Raw genomic sequence first — 24,584 nt, forward strand, 5'->3', positions numbered from 1 at the left:
CCGGAGTCAGCCGGTGGCGCCGCCCTGCATTAATAAAATTACTCTGGCAAGGGTCTTGACCTCTCGGAATACGGTTTTTTTAGTAAAATGGGAAAATATTGGCCTTCCCTGCCTCGCAAGAGTACCAGGAAGACCAAGTGAAATAATGTATATGAGGAAGCATTGAACATTATAAAGCAGTGTGCAGGTATATGTAAGCAGAAAATACAGGTGTGTTTATCTTAATCAGAATCACACATTTTCAGAATAATACAAAATAAAAGTCTTTTCATTTTTAATCCTTGACTCCTCTCATCGCTCCTTTACCTGTAGGTAGAACTGGACCCTTCTGAAGATCTTAACTCTAGATTTTTGTAGCAGCCCATGAAGTGGGGCAGCAAGAAAGGAGTTCATGCCTTTTTTTCTTTTTCTTTTCTTCATTTCTTTTTGATTCTGTATGATTAAACACATTTTTTTCTTTTTTCCATTTCCGTATAATTTAAAAGTTGAAATCACAACTTTTGTGCAATACTTAGCCTTAATATCATTATAGCAACTAGTAAGTTACGTATATTTCTTACCCCTGGCAAAGAATTTTCTTTAAAAACCTGACTTTCTGCCCTGGCTGGGTGGCTCGGTTGGCCGGAGCATCATCCCGTGTGCCCGCAGGCTGTGGGCTGGGTCCACGGTCGGGGCACACACTGGAGGCAGACAATAGATGTTTCTCACATCCCTATTTCTCTCTCCCTGTCTCCCTTCCTCCCTCCCTCCCTTCCTAAAATGGATGACATTGTCCTTGGGTGAGAATTAAAAAAGAAAAACATCTGCCTCTCTTAAAGACTTAATATATATAATATGAAGAACCCTTAAGCAGAGTTTTGGAGACCCCAGGCAGCAGATGTCTTGTTTCTAATAGATAAGTAGATCCCATTTGCTCTCCCACTATAAAAGCTTCCATCTGGTTAAGATTGACCTCCATTCAGTGGTTGCATTTTGTCTATCTTCATCTAGTGAGATAATGATAAACTTTAAAATCTAGGCTTAGGGAAAATCAGCTTTAAGGATATTCTAGGTCAGACATTTCAGGCTGATGTAGGCAATTTGAGGCTCATGCTCCAAGCAAAGTGCATGGCTCATTCTGCCCCAGTATATGCCTGCTGAACTGGACAGTTCCTTTTCTGCTTTCCTTTAAAACATGCACATGCTATTTTTCTTTTAAGTGTTTAAAAATTTTTTCTCCACTTAAAAGCTTACAGCTAAAACAAAAGAAATAAATTTGTTATTTTTCTTTTCTTAAACATTTTATTTATGTTATAGAGGGATTTCTTTTTAACTTAATTTTTTATAATCTTCTTATGAATACAATTATATACTGATAGGAAATGAAATATATTATCTGTCTGGATTTTTAGTCATCTGTCTTAAGTTGTTTCAATTTCTCATCAGAATCATTGTTATTAAGAATATAGCAGTGATCCTTAAATTTTTCTCAGCAGAGAAAAATTTCAGAATTTGTTCCATTATTCTAAAAGTGCCTTTCTAATAAATACTGAATGATTAGAACTCATTTTTATTCCAGAATCAACGTTTTCTAAGCTTATTTCAAAACATCCTCATTGCTGTCAGTTTTGCAGTTAGGATTTGAGGAAGATGCTGACATGGTGGTTGAGTTTCTTTGACACATTTACAGAACTAAAGATAATAAAATATATCTGAAACTTTTTTTTTAATCTAGTATGATGAATTAGTTCCTGCTTCTCTAACAACAAAATATGGAGGCTTTTATATCAACACTGGCACTCTCCAGTTCCGCCAAGCTTCAGATACTGAGGAAGAAGATATTACAGACAACCAAAAGCACAAACCACCCAAGGTGAGTTTTTTCAACATTGCAATAGTAATGAGAGCATTCAGTTAATAGGATATACTTTTTCAATTTTACTTGTGCTTTACACTGAATATAAGGAAGAGTGCTGACCATTGTTCATTGAATTTGTAGTTAATTACACACTTTAAAGTAAAATTAAGTAGTTATGGGGAAGTGATATTTACATCAAAGTAGAATTATATTTTTAAAATTTCCTGCTCCATACCTGGTCTAATAATCTCCTGTTTCTGGCATACAGTTAAATTTCTAGGACATGTTAAGATTTGGTATAGAAATGACTATTAATAGCCATTACTCCGCCTAAGATGTAATTTGTAAAGGAAATTCTATAGAATATATATATATATAGTATTTGGGAAATGGAGAGAGTGTCCTTAGAGAAGTGTTCCTTGAAGTATGGTTCAAAGACATACTTGTACTAGAATCATCAAAATGTTTGTTAAAAACACAGATTATAAGGCTTACAACATATAACTGAATCCAAACCAGGAATAGGATGCTCATGGACCCCTAAGAATCTGTATTTTTAACAAGCGGTTCTAAAGGAGCCTGAAATTTGAGAAAAGCACTGCCCCAGATACTGGATTTGCAAGCATCAGAGAAGAGCATTGAGACTTAGATAAGTGATGCATTCTTTTTATCATTTTACAGATTCCCAAAATAAAAGAAGATGATATTGAGATTAAGAAGCGGAAGCGGAAAGAGGAAGGGGAGAAGGAGAAGAAGCCAAGGAAAAAAGTACCCAAACAACTGGGGTATGTGCATTAAACATAGGAGAACCAGTGTGATAGTGTGACTAGCGCTCTTCTTAGAAAGATATAGTTAGTATTAAATACTGTAGCTTAGCTGAGTCTAATTTAATAGAATATTTATAAATATCAGTGACCTATTAACTTGTATTTTGATAATATTATATTATTAGTAATTAGAAGGCTTTGTCTTAGAGTCTCTTTGAGACTCACTGTATATTAGATCAGATTTAGAAATTGGTTCATTAAGTACTCTCCTTATTACAACGTTTTACCAGTAAGAACAAGTTTGAAAAGATGGTGTAAGCATTGAACAAATTATTTTAATCTTTTTGTACTGAAACTAAGAGGGATTGAGGATTGGCACTAGTCTGTGTCTAAATGACTTACGGTTGTTTCAATATTTAAAAAATCACTTATTTAGCTATACTTAACATTTGCTACTTTAGCTACTGATATTGCCTCTAAAAACCAAGTTAGAATTTGTCAGAAACCTTATATCATAAGAATAAAATGTTTGTACCACGTAGTCATAACATTACCAATTGCCCCTACTTTTGTGTGACCTTAAAAAAAAAACTAAGGTACAGAAACTTGTGAGAGGCTGGATGTTCCCTGCCCCCTTGGCAGGGGAAGAAGGTGCCTCTGAATTTTAGACTGTAGCTGTCCAAAAATTTGTAGGGAGGTATTTATCCATCCTGAATATGAGTTTATAGTGACACTTGAGTCATTAAATTGTTAAGGAAAAAAAAATACGTAACTAATGGTTGTTTTAAATGTTCATTATTTATAAGTAAGCTTCTTTGGAAATACAAACTATATGCACTACCTTTTACTGAATTTATCATTTTCTCAAATTTATAACCTGTGCATTCAGCAAATATTTGTTAAGTACCTATTGTGTACCAGGCATTGAACCGGTTGTGGATGTGATATATAACAGTAAATGAAACATGGGCCTGCCTGCTTGCAAGGCACTGCGGTACACACAGGAGCACATGAGCTGAAGAGTACAGAGAAGATTTCTTATCTATCTCATTGCCTCACACAGCTGTTCCTGGAAAGTGAAAAATGAGGTAGTAGCAGGTTCAGAAGGGTTTGATTGACAACATGGTGATGGATGGAGGCTCACAGATTGAGAAAGAGGATTTGATATATTTTTGGGGGGGAAGTTTGTAGCACAAGCCACTTAAGGTTACAAGTTTGCAGGTGTGTTATGTGGGCTTCTCTGGTTGTAAGGCAACTCTGTTTTTAGTAAAAGTACATTTCCTTCCTTGGTTAACTCTTTAGGTTACTACTTTACAGATGTGCTAAAGAATGTGAACATTCTACCAGTAGTAGGTGAAACTTAGTATATTTTAATAAAGCTGAGCTACATTCAGTTTCTTTCTGTCTGTTGACTTATTCCTGTCATTTTCTTCACTCAAATGTCCATTTACCTATCCATATTTCATAAGCAGCAATCAAAAAGATGATGAAGATGCTATTGTAAAAGTATAATTTAATAGGAGATTTCCTCCTCTGCCTGTCAAATGATAATCTCTGCCTCCTTTATCTTTACATGGGGCTTTAATGTTTAAAACCGTATCTAACCTAACTGATTCCTTTTGTTTCACAGAGTTGTGGCTCTAAATTCACACAAGTCTGAAAAAAAGAAGAAACGGTATAAAGATACTCTTTCTCTAGCTGCCATGATACGAAAATTTCAAAAAGAGAAGGATGCATTAGAGAAGGACTCGAACCCCAAAGTCCCAGTGAACTTAATGACCACCTCTCTGAATAAGCCCCCCTCCGCTGCTGTAGCTTTGGGAAATGATGTCTCAGACTTAAATATGAACAATGCTGATCCGGACCTCCCCATTTTTGTTAGCACAAATGAACATGAACTGTTTCAGGAAGCGGAAAGTGCCCTAAAGATACTAGATGATATCGACTTTGACAGATTACTGGATGCTACTTCTGATGGTAGTCCCCTTTCTGAGTCAGGGGGAGAGAACGGAAATACCACCCAGCCAACCTACGCCTCTCAGGTTATGCCCAAGGTGGTACCTACACTCCCAGAGGGTTTACCTGTCCTTCTTGAGAAACGTATTGAAGACCTCCGTGTAGTAAGTGGACTAACTCCTTTTTTTCTTAATTTGCTGCACAAATATAACAATGTGTATTTTTAAAACAAAAATAATAACCAGCAATCCCAGTACCCACATAAACAACACACTTTCCATTTTCTTACAGTCTTTGGCTCTATGCATAGGCTTTTGGTTTTATTTATTTATTATATTTAAAGTCTACAATATTATTGAATATATTAGTTTCAGGTCTACAATACAGTAATTCAACATTTATATACCTTACAATGTGATCTCCACACTAAGTCTAGTAATCATCCATCACCACCGTGCAAGCTACCATAGTATTATTGACGATTCCCCTTCACTTGTCCCCCCACCCCCCGGCCTCCCTCCTCCCTCCTCCCTGGCAACCCTCAGTTTGATCTCTATTTTGACTGTTTTTGTTTTGATTGTTCATTTGTTGTGTTTTTTTAAGAGTGTTCGTATAAGTGAAATCATGCAATGTTTGACCCTGTCTGACTTATTTAGCTTAGCATATGGCAAGATTTTATTCTTTTTTATTGCTAAGTAATATTGCATTGTATATATGTACCACATCTTTTTTATCTTTTCCACGGACACCTAGCTTGCTTTTGTATTTTAGCTATTGTAAATAATGCTACAATGAACATACGGATGCATTTATAGTTTCGAATTAGTGTTTTGAATTCCTTTAGATAAATAACCCACAAGTGGAATTGCTGGGTGATACGGTAGTTTTATTTTTAGTTTTTTCAGGAATCTTCATACTTTTTTACATAGGGGTTGCACCAGGATCCACTCACACCAGCAGTGCACAAGGGTTTCCTTATCTCAAGGTCCAACACATGTTATTTGTTAACATTTTGATAATAGCCTTTCAGACTGGTGTGAGGTGGTATCTCATTGTGGTTTTGATTTGCATTTCCCTGATGCTTAGTGCTCTTGAGCATCTTTACATAAGTCTCTTGGCCATTTGTATATCTTCCTTGGAGAAATGCCTGTTCCTGTCCTCTGCCCGTTTTTTGATTAGATTGTTTATTGTTTTGGTATTGAGGTGTATGAATTATTCATACATATTGGATATTGGATATACCATTTGTGAATATATTCTGCCATTTAGTAGGTAGTCTTTGTTTGTTGATGGTATCCTTCATTGTGCAGAAGCTTAGTTTGATGCAGTCCCCTTTGTTTATTTTTTCTTTTGTTTCCTTGCTCAAGAGGATATAGACAAAAAGATGTTAGTCCTGGCTGGGTAGCTTGGTTGGAGAGTCATCCTATACACCAAAAGGATGTGGATTTGATTCCCAGTTAGGGCACATAGCTAGGTTGTGGGTTCCATCCCCGGTTGCAGTGCGTATGGGAGGGCACCAATCTGTGTTTCTCACATAGATGCTTCTCTCTCTCCCCCTGCCCCCTACCTTCCTCTTCTCTAAAATTAAACACGTTCCCTGGGTGAGTTTACTGCCTATCTTCTAGGAGTTTTATGGTTTCAGTTCTTACACTTAAATCTGTAATCCATTTTGAGTTTATTTTTGTATATGGTGTGAGGGAGTTTCTTGTTCTTTTTCTGTTTCTTTTTCTTTTTCTTTTTTTTTTTTTTTGCACATATCTGTTCAGTTTTCCCAACACCACTTATTGAAAGACTGTTGTTTCGTTTGTCTTGATTAATGGACCATATAAGTGAGGGCTTATTTTTGGGTTCTGTCATCTGTTCCATTGATCTTTGTGTGTGCTTCTGTGGTGGTACCATACTGTTTGATTATGATATGGCTTTATAATAATTGTTTGAAATCCGGGAATGTGTTACCTCCAGGTTTGTGCTTCTTAAGATTGCTTTGGTTATTCTTGGTCTTCTGTGGTACAATATAAATTTTAGGATTATTTTTCCTAGTTGTGAAAAAAATATCATTGATATTTTGATAGGGATTGCATGGAATCTGTAGGTTGCTTCAACTAGTATGGACATTTAAGTGGTATTAATCCTTCCTATTCATGATCATAATATATCCTTTCATTTATTTATGTCTGTTTTAATTTCTTTCTTCAGCTTGTTACAGTTTTCAGAGTATGGGTCTTTTACATCCTTGGTTAAATTTATTCCTGAGTATTTTATCTTTTCCATGCAGTTATGAACTGGATTGTTTTATTAATTTCTCCTTATGGCCATTCATTATTAGTGTATAGAAATGCAACAGATTTTTGTGTATTAATTTTGTATCCTATTTTACTGAATTAATTTATTCTAATAAGTTTTTGGTAGAATCTTTAGGGTTTTATATATATAGTGTTATGTCATCTACATATAGTGAAAGTTTTACTGCTTTCTGTACAATTTGGATACTTTATATTTCTTTTTCTTGTCTGATTGCTATGGCTAGGATTTCCAGTATTGTATTGAATAATAGTGGTGAAAATGGGCATCTTTATCTTATTCTTGATTTTAGAGAAAAAGCTTACAGTTTTTCAACATTGAGTAAGTTGTTAGCTATATATGGGTTTGTCATATATATTTTATTATGATGTGATAAGTTCCCTCTGTACTTACTTTTTTGAGAATTTTTATCATAAATGGATGTTGAATTTTGTCAGATGCTTTTTCTGCATCTATTGAGATGACCATATGATTTTATTCTTGGTTTTGTTAATATGGTGCATCATGTTAATTAATTCATTTGTAGATATTGAACCATCTTTGCATCTCTGCCACATTCAGACCTTCATTCTCGAATGCCTCCTGCCTCAAACCTGTTCTCAACCAAGTTGTTCACAGGAAAAATGTCTTGGTTGTTGCACAACACCTCAGTTCTTGATCATTTCCCATCTCAAACAATTTGGATCTCAAACAGCCTCCCGGAACAAATTAAGTTGGAGAACAAAGGTTCTAGTGCATATGTCTCACTTAATTGTAATATACAGTATTTTAAATGTATGGCTGAATTTGGTTTGCTAGTATTTTGTTGACAGTTTTTATATCTATGTTCATCAGGGATATTGACCTGCAGTTTTTGGTTTCTGTAGCACCTTTCTGGTTTTGGTATTAAGATAATGCTGCCTGTATACAAATAATTGGAAGATGTCCCTTCCTCCTCAGTTTTTTTGGAATAGTTTGAGGAGGATAGATATTAAGTGTTCTTTAAATGTTTTCTAGCCCTGGCTGGTGTGGCTTAGTGGATTGAGCGCCATCCTGTGAGCCAAAGGGTCTCTAGTTCAGTTCCCAGTCAGGGCACATGCCTGGGTTTTGGGGCAGGTCCCCATTAGGGAGCACTCGAGAGGCAACCACACTGTGTTTCCCTCTCTTTCTTCCTCCTTTCCCCTGTCTAAAAATAAATAAATAAAATATTTAAAAAAAATGAATGTTTGTTAAAATTCATCCTTGAGACTGTCTGGTCTTGGACTTCTGTTTTTTGGGAGCTTTTTGATTACTTAGTCAATTTTATTACTAGTAATCAGTCTGTCTAGATTTTCTGTTTCTTCTTGGTCCAACCTTGAAAGTGTGTATGTTATGACCTCAGAAGAAACGTTTAAGAAAAAGATAGAAAAGTAAATGGAATTGAGAAATAAAATCCACAGGCCAGCTGTTGGAAAAATTAGATAAATTTTGCACTCCCCTAATCAGATATTTAAAATTTAGAAATAGTTAAGAGAAATAAATACAACAGAGTTGATTAATAAGTTTTAAAATGTGATTTAAATGGATTACTGTAATCTTAGGAGAAAAAAGTTGAAAATAGTGAAAATAAAATAGTTAAAAATTTTATAAATTCCTATAAAAGGAATTTATCCATTTCTTTCAGATTGTAGAATTTGTTGGTATATAATTGTTAATGGTACTTTTTAATGATCCTTTGTATTTTTGTGGTGTCAGTTGTAACTGCTCATCTTTCATATCTGATTTTAATTATTTGGGCTCTCTTTTTTTCTTGATGAATCAATCTGGCTAAAGGTTGGTCAATTTTGTTGATACTTGTAAAGAACCAGCTCTTAGTTCTATTGATATTATCTATCTATTTTTTTCTCTAAATCATTTCTTTCTGCTATGATCTTATTTCCTTTCTTTTACTCACTTTGGGTTTTGTTCTTTTTCTAGTTCTATAGGTATAAAGTTAAGTTGTTTATTTGGGATCTTTCTTGTTTCTTGAGGTAGGCCTGTATAGTTATTAATTTCCATTTTAGAACTGCTTTTGCTACATCCTATAAATTTTGGGGAGTTGTGTTTTCATTTTCATTTATCTCAAAGTATTTTTGAATTTTGTTTTTAATCTGTTGGTTGTTTAGTCTCCATGTGTTTGCTTTTTCCAGTTTGTTTTTTAAAAGGGTTTTTTAAATCCTTGCCCAAAGACATGCATCTTGATTTTTTTTTTTTTTTTTCAATAGAGAGTGGAAGTTGGGGGAGAAAGAGGGAGAGAAACATCAATGTGATAGAGAAACAACCAGTTGATTGGTTGCCTCTCATATGCACTTCGTTGATTAGTTTATTTATCTGAATTCATGCCATATTTTGGTTCTCTTTTTTTTCTGATTACAAAAGTATGACATACAATACAAAATGTATGTCATACTTAGGAAAAGATCCCCCATAAACTGATATTCTCCATCTCCACTAGAGAAAACCACTATTAAACTACTATATATTTTTCTGGATTTTAATCCATGCATTTGTAAATGTTATATTATTATTCAAAATAATTTAATGGAATTGTAATATATGCACTATTTTCAACTTTTTTCTCCTAAGATTACAGTAATCCATTTAAATCACATTTTAAAACTTATTAATCAACTCTGTTGTATTTATTTCTCTTAACTATTTCTAAATTTTAAATATCTGATTAGGGGAGTGCAAAATTTATCTAATTTTTCCAACAGCTGGCCTGTGGATTTTATTTCTCAATTCCATTTACTTTTCTATCTTTTTCTTAAACATTTCTTCTGAGGTCATAACTTACTAATTAGTTCCCCTGTGTTTTTCCTTATTTTAATTTGCTTCATTAGTCTAGGACTTAAGAGAAGTGTGTTAAAATTTCTCATTCCCAATGTTTCTTAGGTTATAACTTGTGTTTACCCTAGTTTTTGCTTGCTTTATTTATGTGCCAAGTTGTTTGGCTGATAAGATTCTCGATGGCTAGGTCTTTGTTGTGATGCTTATAGTTTGAAGATAATCTATTAGTGCATTTCACCTTGAATTCAGTTTTGTCTGATTTTACTGTAGATTTCTTTCTCTTTATTTTTGCGTGGTAAAGCATTTCTCATCATTTACTTTTAACCTTTTTGAGTTTCTCTATTTTAGTTCTTTCTCTTATAAGATATCACATAAGTGGAAATATGTTTATTGACCTCATCTGAGTATTTTTTCTTTCAGCAAAAAATTTTTCTTATAGTTGTTATAACTTTTATTTGTCATTTTGTTTTTTATTGTTTTATTGCCCCCCCACTTTCTCCTTTGTTTTCATTCTTTTGCTATTTTTTGCACTTATTTTTAAAAAGTATATCATCTGCAGTTTAAAAAAAAATTAGAGTTTTGTTTAATTAAAAATGAAGACATTACAGTTGGAAGTGCCAGACAGAATCAGGAGAGGAAAGAAACTGAAAATAAGCATAACACTATAAAGAAAACTTGGAAAGGTAAAACACTTCTAAATAAAAATATACACCTGCCCTGGTACCTGTTGCGTATATACATAATACCTGTGTTACACACATTTGTCCAATGAATGTTTTGGTAGCAGCACAGACCAGGCATTGATCCTTTTGTACACAGATAAAGAAGCACCATGAGCAGCACCACCATTCTATGATGATAGACCAAACTGCATGTGAATTAAATGAAAAATACATAATTTAGCTCACCCTAGAGCCAAGAGGTGTAAGGGAAGAGCTTTGCAAGAAAAATTGTTCCAGGACTACACTCTTAATCCAATACAAAAGTTCTAAAAACAAAACAAAAAAATGGTACTAAGGATGTCTACGCAAATATCGAATATGTCCTATCATGTGGCATATTGGTTAACATTGGGGAAATGAACCATATAAGCAAAGAGAGGGTATAATCTACAGTTTTGTTAATCAAAACGTTTTTTAATTTAATTTTCTCAACTACTCCAACTGTGAAATATAGACATCGTTCCCTTTTTATGGTTGAGAAACTTAAGTGGTAGATTAGTTTCATGAAGTCCAACTAGTAAGTGGTGGAGCTACAACTTAAAAAACAAGGGTTCCCCTGACTCCAAAGTATGTGCTTTTTGCCATTCCCATTTTGCTCCATCCCTCAAATCTTTCTAGGTTTTAAAAAGCGCTAGTGATGTGATCCAGGTTTTTTAACATGTAATTGATAATAATAGCTATTGTTTATTTCACAAATGCCTATAGTGTGTACTGGGTGCACTGTTGCCGTGTCCTACAATCATTCACATGGCATCCTTTACCATTCAAGAAACTGCTCGGACTTGGTTTAGTGTACTTTACATACTGTATAGTTTAGTCATCCTGCAATCATGTAGATAATATTCTAAAGTTCAAAAGGTTAAGTGATTTGCCCAAGGTCACAAAGTTTTTAAGTGGCTGAGACATTTCAAAGTAAAGATTTAAAGGCAGGACCATTGAAGAGATCCAAGATGGTGGTGGAGTAGGTGGAGGATATGCTAACCTCTTCCAAGGACCAAACTAGAATTACAACTAAATTATAGGAAAAATCATCCCGAAAAACCAACTGAGCACTTAACTGGAGAGAAGCCTTACAACCAGGGACTTACAGAAGAAACCCCAAGAATGGTAGGAAGTGTGGAGGTGCGAGAAGGCTAGCTGAGCTTCCATGGTTGGCAGCCGAAGTTTCAGAGTGATATTTTGGCAGCTGGGGTAAGGGAGTTCCCATTGAGAAGTGCAGAGTCTAAACCCCAAGCAGGGCTCCCCATCCTAGAGCACCAGAAACAGGAAAGGAGCCCAAATAACATCCAGCTATGAAAAGCAGTAGGGTTTCTGTCTGCCAGGGAGAAATGGCCAGAGATACAGAGAACCTCTTGAAGGGCCAAGACGCAAAATTTTGTTTGCACCCAGTTAACCCTGGGCTCCAGCAGAGGGAGGGCAGAGCAGACTAGAGCCACATGAGGAGAGTCCAGGGGTGGTGGCCCTGGGGAAAGAGCTGAAGTGTCAGCTGCCACGATCCCTATGCTGAGTCATTCCTCATACTGCAGAAGCCTTCATCTCTCAGGCAGAGCATTCCCCTCCTTGTGGCATCAGCCTGGCGAGAAGCAATAGCACCACCCGCAGGAATTACTCTGCCGCACCCTGTGGAGCTTAAATCAGGCTTCTGAGGAACACAGCTGGAAGCGTTTTCAGTGATCAAGCCTAACGGAAAGCCTGCAGGCTAAGTCGGGTCTCTGGGAGCTCTGAGACTTTAGCTGACCCTCTCCCGGGCACAGTGCTGATAAAAGCCGGCCTTAGTTCACAGATTGGTTCTTTTGGCATACACCCAGGCCCAGCAGAGGGAGCCACAAGCTGTGGCTCACTCATAGCTCCAAACAAGTTGGCCAGGGCCAGTCACAGGTAGTGTCCGACATAGGGCTGAACCAGAGTCTTTGCAGATCTACCTAATACATAGAAACACACACAAAGAAGCAGCCAAAATGGAAAGACAAAGAAACAGGCCCCAAATGGAAGAATGAGAATTCCCCAGAAGAACTAAATGAAATGGAGTCAAGCAGTTTATCAGATATAGAGTTTAGAGTAATGATTATAAAGATGCTCAACAGCATTAAAAAAGACATAGAAACCATAAAAAAAGGACCAGTCAGAAATAAAGAATGCAATATCTGAAATAAATATTATACTGGAAGGAATAAACGGTAGGTTTGATGAAGCAGAGGATTGAATCAGCAATTTGGAAGGCAAAAGAGAAAATAACACCCAACTAGAGCACCAAAAGAAAAAAGAACTTTAAAAATGAGGAGAGTTTAAGAAACTTTTAGGACAACATGAAGCATACCAACATCCACATCATGTGGATACCAGAAGGAGAAGAGAGTGAGCCAGTGATCAAGAACCCGTTTGAAGAAATAATGCCTGAAAACGGTCCTTACCTGGTGAAGGAAGAAGACATACAAGTCAAGGAAGCACATAGAGTTCCAAGCAAGATGGACCCAGGCAGGCCCATTCCAGATATATCATAATTAAAATGCTGAAGCTCAAAGACAAGAGAATATTAAAAGCCACTAGAGAAAAGCAGTTGGCTACCTGAAAGGGAGCATGGGATTCATCTGATTTCTCAGCATAAACATTTCAGGCCAGTAGGGATTGGCATGACATCTTCAAAGTGATGAAAAGCAAGGACCTACACCCAAGGCTACTCGGCCCAGCAAGTCTATCATTTAAAATGGAGGGATAAATAAAGAGCTTCCCAGACAAGAAAAAGCTGAAGGAGTTTGTTACCACCAAACCAGTATTGCAACAAATGTTAAAAGGCGTGCTTTAAGAAGAAAAAGAAAAAACAGGAAAGTAGTTAAAAAAATAAAATGGCAATACATACTTATCTATCAGTAAGAAAACAAGACCCACATATATGCTGTCTCCAAGAGACCCATCTTAGAACAAAAGATACATGAAGGCAGGATCATTGAGCTCCATAGTTTGTTTACATTCCCTCTGTTCTATTATATACCATTTATTCTCATTTAATAAACAAAACTAGTTAGTAATGAGTATTTCAATCTTGTAAAGCTCTGTCATATTTCAAATACCAAAAACCGTCATCCGTCTCTGTAGTAGGAGTGCCAGGATTAATAAATACAGTTACTTCCTAACCCCTTAATAGGAAATTATTAATAAGAAGATTTATTTCAGCCTTGGGTGGTGTGCTTCAGCAGACTGAGTGCCAGCCTGCGAACCCGAGTCGCTGGTTCAATTCCCAGTCTAGGGTATATGCCTGGGCTGCGGGCCAGGTTCCTAGTAGTGGGCATGCAAGAAGCAACCACACATTGATGTTTCTCTCCTCTCTTTCTCTCTCCTTTCCCTCTTTAAAAATATAAGTAAATAAAATCTTTTATTTAAAAAAAGATTCATTTCACTTACTAATGTCTATGAATTCTTCATATTTTTTCTCTGAAATAATGAAGTGGTTTTTTTTTTCAGGAGATGAGAATTTACTTTGCTAAAATGCTGGCGTCTGTCTGATAGGGAGTTTGTTCTTGTTGTTTTATTACTATGTAACGTTCTTCCAGTGGTCATTCTCTTGACTGTTTTGATTCCCTTCCTTGAAGTTTAGTTTTCATTCTGGCTTTCTTATTTCTGCTCCCTACACACACTGAGTCTTCATCCTTTCTAAGAAGCACTGAGGCACATCTCAAATTTTCCTCTTTTATTGGTAGCACGTAAAACTGTCAAATAACTTTTGGTAGAGTGACAGAATCAGCATGTGACTTGCTCAGACTATTGGGTCAGGCTTGATGTTTTATGTCTTGTGGAGGTCAGGACACACTATCCTTTGTGATTTCCCTAGTAAAATTTGTTCCTGATCAGCTGGTTAAAGTGACAAACATAATCATGAAAATACTACTCTTAAGCTCATTGAATTAATTTTTTGCTTATACCTTGATAATAACTTTGGCTAATGTTTTTGTTGTTAGTGTGTAATTAGGTAGAACCCAAACTAGCCTCACTAAGCCTAAGGTCTTTGCACAGGGTGCCAGTATTGTGCCGTTGAAGTCAGAAAACTTCTTGGTCTGAGTCTGGGGTCTGCCACTTATAGCACTATGGTTTTGGGGAATATCATATTCCAGTAAGATTTAGGTTCCTCATTTGCGAAGTGGTAGTATAATACCAGTGTCATCAGCTATTATGAATACTTAACATGATAATCGGTATGAAGTATAGAATATGAGACACAATGTAGACAATAATGTATGTATAAAGTAAGACATCTGCTTTCAGTTACCTTGGAGACCACAGCAAGAATTAGTAAAAAAAAATACACAAGACATCCAAAACACTAAAAATTTAAAACTTTGTGAATTTAGAAAGGTTGGAAAAAAATTAAATACAGACATAACAGGAATGGTATATAAGCTAAATTTGTTTCAGCACTCTTTAATTGCCTCCTATGCCAGGTACTAAATTGGGTACAGAGGTTATGAAGTGAAGGAAACCCCACCCTCAAAATGCTGATTCTTAATAAATAAATATGGAAACGAATAATGTGTTTATTAACAGTTATATTGTCACTTTTACGTTTCTCTAGGCTGCCAAACTTTTTGATGAAGAAGGAAGGAAAAAATTCTTTACACAGGATATGAATAATATTCTTCTGGAGTAAGTAATTTTCTTGTTTCGTTAAAAAAAAAACCGTAAAAATTATTTAAACCTTAAGGATTTATTTAAAAATATAGTAGGCCTTTGAGATACAAATTCTGAGGGGCTGGCTAGTCTCATGCATTAGCAGCACTTCCCTCTCAGCCTTCCAGCATGTATGATGAGCATTTGTTTCTCAGCAAAATGATGTTTCTGCATTTATTGGTTCGCCAGGACCACTTACGATAATCAAAGCTTCCAATATTATAACTGCCAGAGCAAGTGACCACTGTATAGGCTCAAGAGTATTCTAGATTTATATGTATTATTTTTATTAACTTCTATGAAAATATCCTCCTGGGAGAGCTCTGTTTATATTAAATTTGGTGTAACTTTCTGTCTACTTTTAGGTGAAAAAAACACATATAAACTCTTAAAGACAAGTGGAAAGTAGGGTTTAAAGAAGAAATTGTGATTGTGGGGTACGATTGAGTCCAGTGTGGAAAAGACAGAAGTTAGATTTGGAAGGAGAGGGTGAAGGCTGATTTATGACATAGATTATTTTTAATGTAGTGATAATTTTCACGCTTTGTTAGAGTCTGAGCCTAGTAAAGCTGTAGATTCTAAGATTGTGATCTCATAAGATGTACTTACAAACCTATTGGCTTATAAATTTTGACCACTGGTTACAGAAACTGAGTATATAATTGACTGCAAGCAGAACTGGGCAAAAAAGAAGTGATTCAGGGGAAAGCAGCAAAATTTATTCCTCTGATGAAAATAATGTATTGGTGATTCAGTGGCATCTTATAGAAACAGAGAAGTAATATTTCTAATACTGTGATTTCTATCTTTTAGATATATAACTGAGGTAGTTTCTCACAAGATACGAAGGATGAATTGGTTTGTTGATTCTGAAAACTATTTTTATTAATTGCAATCGCTCATGCTGGAATACTTAAAATGTGTTAAGTCCTAGAGACTTCATGAAACGTACAGCCTAGTAAGCTCCGAGTAGTATGGTGAAGTCTTGTTTCCATCCTTTATTTTAGCCAGGGATTTTCAAATTGATTCTGTCTGCTGAAAGTAAGGCAAATGGTTCCCGTCTGTACCAACTCCTTTTACCAGCTCCTTTTACCTAGCTCCCTGAAACCCTGGTCAATAAACAGTGTGACCATTGCTCACCAGAGCTGTCCCAGATTCTGTAGTCAGGGATGTGACTAGTTCTTTTTCTTTGTACTTGAAAGCCCTAAGTTTCCTAGATCAGATCCTTTTCGTGAGACTGAGAATTCTTTTCTTTCTTTTTTAAATTTTACTCTTCTGTCAGAGGAAACAACTCTTTTTTTCCCATGGGAGAATTAAAAGGCCATCCTTGGGAAATACTATCTCAAATAAGCAGAGTATTAACATTCCATTAACAGGCTTCTCTGTTAATTCCTCTCCTGTCTGTCCTAAAACAGATCCTCTAGTTTTTTGCAGCCCATCCACATTTTATTTCATAGAGAGTCCTACAGTTCTGCAAACCCTAGTGTTTAGTTGATTTTTTTTTTTCCTTTTCTAGTCACTTTCTTGTGCCCCCTGGCCTCTCTTTCCACTTTCCTAAACCAACATCCCTTATATCTCTGGGCTGAGTTGATCTTTTAAGGGAATGTAGTAGATTTTTGGGGTAGTTATTCCTGCAAAGTTATCCATGTATTGCTTCCTTATCCTGGGGAAAAACAGATGAGTTTGTTGGAATAGAGTACGCTTTTATTTTTTGCCTAATTGAATTTGACCTGGATCAACAAACATACAGCATACTGGCTTGCTTTCATCCTCTATTTCCTCCTTTACCTCAAGCAGACATTGCTAATGAAATCTTGACTCTTTGCCTATTATTCCAGTTCAGCCTGACAGTTCTGCTCAACAAATGCTCTAGGCAGGTTCTACCACCTGCACACACTTGCAGTGAGACCTGTCTGCCATCTCATTGTTAGATGCTTCTTTAGGGAGCTCGTGAGTGAGTGGTGACTTGAATCTCAGTGAATAGACTTATCACATGATTTCTCTGTTGGTTTCTCTCTCTTTGAAACAGGGAAAGGTTAACAAAGGGAAAGGGTTGATTATAAGCCAGAGCTTTTTCTTACTCTCTTGTGGGGTTACTTTGCAACTGGAAGAATCCCAAACAATTTTTCAACTGCATTTCTAAGCTGTTCCACACCAAGTCTTTTTCAGTAACACTAGAACCAACCCATCTGAATAAAGTAGTTATTTAGGGACAGGAGGGTCGAACACACCTCTTGTCTAGCATCAGTTAACACATCAATGGGCTTTTGAATTCTTGCGATAAGATAAAGAGCTATTTAGTGTTTTGAGTTTGGGTTATTGCTCCCTGGGTTTTTCTTCAGATAGTAGTTTTCTATGGTTATATTATTTGGACAATATTGGTAGGATATCTGGAATACTCGAGGAAAAATCTAGGAAATTCAGTAGATTCCAGGATTCGTTTGGACTTAGAGCTTTTCTTTTACTAGTATTTTAAGCTGATTGAATAAGAAATATATTTCATTTTTAAAAAAGAGGGAGTTGGTGGGGCAGGAAGATATGTTATGTATCACCTATGGGGAAGTGACTATATTTCCAGAATTCCGTGTGAAAAGAAAATACCATAGTAGTTATCACTAAATATTCCTCAGCAGGAAAATCTTGTTTACAAAGATGGCTATTGTTTGCGCCTGTGGTGTCCCATGTTAACATTTCTTTGATGCTTCTCCAGAGGCAAAGGAGAGCCTTGGGTAGACAGAAAAGTGAAGAATATAAAAGTGAGTTTCCAGCCTGTTTACTCAGCAAAACCCAGTGTTTGTTCTCTAGTGCATTAATAGCAGATGGTCACAGTATATATTCATTCTTTTAGAACCTGTAGTGACCTCATGCTCGTAATTTATTATCAGAGGTTTGAGGCCCATTCATAGTACCTTTCATGCACAGAAATCTGCTTTTGGATAAATTTTACTCCAGAGGAAAAGGAGCCCACTGGAAAAAAGGAGACAGGCTCGGGAATGTTCACTACTTCAAGAGAACCTTTGTGTCTCTGTGAAATAAGTATGAAAATATCTAAAATTCACACTTTTGTTGCCATGTGTTTTTAGTTGTCTCCAGATACTTCTTAGACCTTAGAAGATTGGAATTCTTAGGAAAAAAATATCACAGTATATATGTTAGGGATGTGCACTTAAAATAGTCATGTACTGCTTAACAGTGAGGATACATACATTCAATGATTTCATTATTGTGCAGACAAACCATTAACTATCTACTCTGTAAAGTAGGCACAATAAAGGAAACAAAGGTGGATAAAACAGTCTGCAAGTGCAGCCAGAAAAGTTTTTCCTCCTTTGAATCTGAAATTTTCGAACACCTCTAAGGAAAAAGTACTCTTAAGAACTCCTTGAAACTGTATGACTCACTAGTATAGTAATTGCAAGGGTTGAGGGGAGTATGCTGTCTCTTTGAGGAAATAAGCTTTTGGTTAATAATGGAGTTCCTGTGCTTTACCCAAAAATGTAGACTTTGCCGCTGTCATGAGGAAAATTATTTGCCAGCTTGTGGATTATATAAATTCTCCTCCTAAACTGTGCTCATTGAAATTTTCTATAACATCACTATTAATTTTTTTTTCCCTTGAAAAATGTCTAAGAAATTTGTCTAGGAAATTGTGGAAAGTGTAAAATGAGAAAAGAATGACTTCCTTTGCCTCCTTGCTTGTCGGCTTCTACCTGAAAGAAATTCTGTACTATTTATTTGTTGTTGTTGTTTTGGTCAGCATTGAGTTACAGCTACAGGAACTAGGCCCTGTCATTCGTAGCGGTGTCTACGCCCATCTGGAAGCTTTTGTGCCATGCAATAAGGAAACACTAGTAAAACGTCTGAGGAAGTTACATCTCAACGTCCAGGTAAGGGGAGAAACGATAATATCTACATTGGTGGTTTTGCAACCTAGAAAGAGGCTGGTTTCTTGTGGGGTTTTTTCCACATTAATTGATTTATAGTCATGCTGTGTATATATTAAGGTCATGTTAGATCCCCTGAAAAAAATTACCTTTCTATAATTGATAGGTTTAGTTGAGAAATGATGTTTTCTAAGGCATAAATTCTTGGGGTGATAAATTATTAGCCTGTTTCACAGCAAATACAACTTTGCCTTCAACAGATAATCTGACATAATTATGAATCAATTGTCTTATCCCTAAAATGGCTCTATACAGACATTATGCAGACCAGTGGAAAGAATCACAGAGTTGCATGCTAATTTAAAAATTTAGTGTAATTCATGTTTTGCTAGATTATTCTCTCCTACAACCCCACTAAATGTTCAAGTTGAATTCTTCCAGTGCTCAGAAACTTATTTTATTAGAATGTCAGAAAGTCCTTCCATAGTTTGAGCTAAATCCAGGTGCTTACTACCCTGTTGGTCCTAATTCTGCCTTTGAGTTCATTCAAAAACCTAATCATATATCCCCATCATCACTTTTATAGTTTTGAAAGCATTCCTTGTGACCCCTTTTTTACTTCTTATGAAATGATTCCCCAACCTTCATTGTCTTGATTATTTTTCCCTTGATGATTTGTTTGCCTGTCTTGTTAAAAAATATTTATAATCTGCAAGTTATAGAAAATAACTTCAATGAAGTTTAAGACCAAAAAAAGAAGGATTCTTTTCCCCCATGAGTAAAGGTATTTCATGGAGTTAAGGGCAAGAATGCAGCCAGGAAGGATGGGAACTGATCATTTCGATTAACTTTGTTTCTGCTTCTCTCCCCACATCTCATATTTATCCTTTTATGTGCATTTGCAAATAAGATCACTTGATTCTCAAGGTTTTACATTACAGAAAAGCCACACACAGAGACTGACTCATCTCTCTCATCCCAATCCAAATTCCTGGGACAAAAAATCTGATTATAATATCTTGGGCCAACCTAAACTTTTCTGGCTGGAGGGGGTGCAGGGGTGGAGGTTGGAGTCCACAGCACAACATGGGTATCTAAGGCCTACCATGGTGTGAATAGGAGAATGCATGTTGTGTCTTTGATCATGGTACTAGCTGCAATCTGACATAGAATTCTTTACTATGGGTACAATACTTACGTTAATAAAATACTTGAAAAACTATAGTTCTCTCTCGATTCAAAGCAGGTTGATGAACAAATGAAATTCACTTAAGGTCTGAGATTTTGTGCCCATACCTTACTCTTTCAGACATTGACAGTTGGAGCTTACAGCCATAAGTTCTAATGACACAAATAGGTACCAGAACAAAAAAGGCTAGAAGTAGGAAAACAACTTTTTACACACTGTAAAATATTTTCTAAGGGACGTTTGAGGTTCGATATTTGAAGTGATTTAATATCTCTATTGGCTATGAGAGAAAGCCACTGATCTTACCCTTGCTTTTCTTTATATGGTTTTATTACGCACGTTTGTAAACATAAACATTATATTATTTGGGTTTTTTAGTATGATTCATATAAGTTGAATCAGACCGTCTTTTCTTCTGCAGCTTGCTTTTTTACACTTAACATTATGCACCTTTACATTGATCTGTCTTTCCATGTGGTGGTACTCCATACAGTTTTAATGCTGTGTGAACAGTATTCCATTGTATGAATATATCCCAATTAATTTATTCATTTTATTGTTAATGGATATTTGGGTTGCACCTGGGAAGATAATCTCACCTATATAATTCTCAGAAAGTGATCACCCAAAATGAATGTTTGCATTTTGAAAAATGGGATTTTATAGCAGACTCTGTCTATTACAGTGATATTTATTAATTGGTATGCCTGAAAGAGGTAGATGCTTATGAGTAATAATATTTGTTTTTATTAATAAGGTAAATGTTACTAATAAAATAAAATGTTTTAATTTATAAGACGTACCTGCCATAACAAGGTAATTGTATTCCAAAAAATCCTCTTCATACCAGAAATCACTTTTTTATAATAAAAGTATTTTATTCATTTATTTTTAGAGAGAGGGGAAGAGAGGGAGAGAGGGACAGAAACATCAGTGTGAGAGAGAAACATCGATCAGGTTGCCTCTCATACACGGCCCAGTTGGGGACCAAACTTGCAACATAAGCTTGTGCCCTGACTGGGAATCGAACTGGGGACCTTTCTCTTGGAGGACAGCGCCCAACCAACTGAGGCACACCAGTCAAGGCTAGAAATCACATTTTAAAAATAGTTGGGTCAGTGAAGAAAAGCAAAGTCTTACAATATTTCTGTACCTATGACAGTAAGAAAAGTGTTTTAAATTGTTACATATATTGTACTTGCAAGATGAAAATAGTAAATTGGTTAATTAAAGCTGTCAGATGCAAATTTACTTGCTTTTCTTTTTGCCCCCAACTCCTAGGATAAGAATCTCCCAGTTTCCTTTTTCATTTTAGCCTTACCTTGCATTTTTGCTTGCAATATAAGTAACGATTACCAACAGTAAACAAGAGAACAGGATGCCAGCCAACATCCTGTTGACAGTCTTCGAAACCAAATTGTATATTTCTCCTTGTGGTGCTGGTCCCCCAGCATAATGGGAGTTAACTGTTATGTCTGCACAGTGTAGAGTTTGTTCTCTGTGTAATCATTTTGTATTACGGTTCAAGTGTCGATATAATTTATTGACCAAACACAGGGCATTTCTAAAAATGTAAAAGAGCACTATTAATAATTATGCTGGGGCAACAGGCAAAAATTGAGACTCTTTTTGGCTATCTGGAGAGTATGGTCATGGTAATTTTATATCCAGTGTGCATTAGGAAAAGTCAGTGCTGTAGAAGAAATATCTGTATTTAAATATATTAACATTTCGTATCTTGAATCAGTGTCTAAAACGTGAATTTCATTTGAGGATCCTGCTTGTTAGATAAGTTTTGTTAAACATGTTTGAAAAAACTTTGTTTTTTTCCTCAGGATGATCGTTTGAGAGAACCTCTACAAAAACTGAAACTGGCTGTGAGCAATGTCATGCCTGAACAGCTATTTAAATACCAGGAGGACTGCCAGGCTCGCAGTCAGGCTAAGTGTGCCAAGTATGTACTCCTTCTATTTGAACTGGTTTTTGCATTTGAGAAATATTTTTAGATGTTAGGGGTTGGCATTAAGTGAACTTCATCACTAAGTAGAAATCCACATATACCACAGAAATGGTATATGCGGGTCTTTATAACATATGTTGGTGTTATACCAATAGGTGAGTCTATATCAGAATATTTAAAATTTATCTATTAAATATTTTCTAAATGAAATCGCTTCCCACTCAGTTGCTTTGATGTGAAAGGCAAAAAGTTTGTTGATTTTGTGTATGGGTGTGATCAAAGCAAGAGCTGACCCTGGTCAAACATTTCACATGTTGACCAACTTAACTGTCTGAGGTTGGTCACAAATATATTCTGAACTAAAAAATAACCGTTCGTGCCTTTACATTATAGTTTGAAGACCTTATTTACTAAATGACTTTATAACACACTTGAAATTCAGAGTATTATGTGGAAAGGTAGATTCCCTGTTTACCTTGTCTTTTGAGTTTAAGTCCAATTAAGCAATTCAGGAAGTTTCTAGAGATTGTATTACAGGCAGTGTTGAGTTAAAAATTTGCTTTATAAAATGTTTTTCATTTTTAGGTTGCAAACAGATGAAGAACGAGAAAAAAATGGATCCGAGGAAGATGATGATGAGAAACCAGGGAAACGTGTCATAGGACCAAGGAAAAAATTCCACTGGGATGACACCATTAGGTAAGATTTAACCAAAGCCTTCACTTTTAACTAAGTAGATAATGGAGAAGCAAGGTTTCTCATAAAAAGAATCTCCAGTAAGTTGAGGACTGGATTGGGAGCAACCAAAGATGTGTATGTAGGAAAAACTTACTCAAGAGAAGATTGATAACAGTCCTAATATTTGTAGAGTGCTATCAGTTTTATTTTTATATAAAGATTTTTTAAGCTAATTGTTTAATTATTGGTTAAATCACATACTGGTTTCAGAAGGTGAAGGGCTCAGAATACTTGTGTAGTCAGTCATCTTTCTTACCAGGAACTCAGTATCCCAAGTAAGAGTTTAGGTGTGGGACTGCTCCTTTCAGTCTTTGATGCCTAGATTAAAGGTATCAAAGGAAGTTGTTTCATGTGGGGATTTGGCTATAGTGCAATGAATGATGTATGTTAGAAGTCACTTTTCTTCATGTCATCCTCTGAATTTTTCAGATAATATTCTTTATTATTGCTGTCAGATTTATGTGCTTTTTAAAAAATCTGTTTCAAGCTTAATTTTCTACAATTTTGCAGTCAGATTTATATATAAATATATATTTTTAATCTGTTTAGAACTTTGTTATGTAACCTTGTTGAGATCAAATTGGGATGCTATGAGTTAGAGCCAAATAAAAGCCAGTCTGCTGAGGATTATCTTAAATCCTTTATGGAGACAGAGGTGAAACCATTGTGGCCTAAGGGCTGGATGCAGGCAAGGTAAGAAATATGACATCCTAGATTTCATTTATTTACTTTCTTATTGTTGCTGTTATTAAAGATACTTATATACACTCACATGACATTCATTTTACTGAGAAACTAATGTATTTAAAATTCTATATAGTCATCTCAAACGATCTCTGCGTTGAAAACGTCAGGCACTGAAAAGACTTAAACAATGGGTCACATGGACATAGAGATAAATACACATAAAGGTGTTTTTTTGAACTGCCCACTTTTTCCTTTTTGTACCTGAATTTGCCAGTTGAGAAAAAGGGAGGGGAAAGATGGCTATGAACTTTGGGAGGGGAACTTGACATGGCTATTGTGGTGATAGGGAACGGAATATAAGATTTAGAGTGACGAAAAAGAGACACAACCTTAGGTTCTATTGACAGTAGTCAATATAGCGTGGTATCTCAAAAAAACCCCGACTAATTTAAAGTTTAAAGAGTTAAGTAATAGACTTGGCTATCTGAACCAGTCATGTTCCATCTTAAAGCAGCAGAAAACATGTGTCAAGCTGTTCAAGATTTCATAGAGGTGATATACAACTCCCTATGAGATAGATTATTGAAGCTATTGTATAATTATAACTTTTACTTGGTAGATAAGCAGATAATAGCCTGTTGAAAATCCAATGATTAAAATGATAAAACAATTATCATATTATTTATCTACTATAAAAAATTAATTATGTCCTTTTAATTTTTCCAGAATGCTTTTTAAGGAAAGCCGGAGTGTACATAATCATCTTACTTCTGCACCGTGAGTAAATTCAGACTCCACATTTCTCACTTAATTTTATTCACTTTGTGTGCGTTAGTAAACAAAAATATCATTTATTAAATGCTAGTTGAAATCTGACTGAAACATACATTTAAACAATTCCATGCACCACTGCCTTTTTTTTTTTTAAATCATTTTTATTGTTGACTATATAGACCTCAGAATAAACTTACCTTTTGAACAGTTCTCAGTCTAGTCTCCAAAACCCTGAATCCATAATGTACCAGGTCTTGGCCTGAGCTCTGGTAGTCAGGAGCCATGTGACCTGCAAGGCTCTGGTGGTTTCCTTTGTTCTTGGG

General features: G+C 35.7%; 1 protein-coding gene across 2 annotated transcripts in view; it reads left to right on the plus strand.

Annotated features, from left to right (window-relative positions):
- The window catches only part of UBN2 (ubinuclein 2), a 61,426-nt gene that overhangs the window by 19,603 nt on the left and 17,239 nt on the right, over positions 1-24,584 (plus strand). For both annotated transcript variants that reach the window (XM_054564341.1, XM_054564342.1), the window contains exons 4-12: positions 1,715-1,852; positions 2,519-2,622; positions 4,235-4,724; positions 14,935-15,005; positions 18,787-18,916; positions 21,938-22,056; positions 22,648-22,761; positions 23,350-23,493; positions 24,214-24,264. In XM_054564341.1, the coding sequence (XP_054420316.1) occupies positions 1,715-1,852; positions 2,519-2,622; positions 4,235-4,724; positions 14,935-15,005; positions 18,787-18,916; positions 21,938-22,056; positions 22,648-22,761; positions 23,350-23,493; positions 24,214-24,264 (1,361 nt within the window). The remainder of the gene's footprint in view (positions 1-1,714; positions 1,853-2,518; positions 2,623-4,234; positions 4,725-14,934; positions 15,006-18,786; positions 18,917-21,937; positions 22,057-22,647; positions 22,762-23,349; positions 23,494-24,213; positions 24,265-24,584) is intronic.

Source organism: Pteronotus mesoamericanus, unplaced genomic scaffold, assembly GCF_021234165.1.
Source record: "Pteronotus mesoamericanus isolate MK-2021 breed Mesoamerican mustached bat unplaced genomic scaffold, CSHL_Meso_final scaffold_85, whole genome shotgun sequence".
NCBI lineage: Eukaryota > Metazoa > Chordata > Mammalia > Chiroptera > Mormoopidae > Pteronotus > Pteronotus mesoamericanus.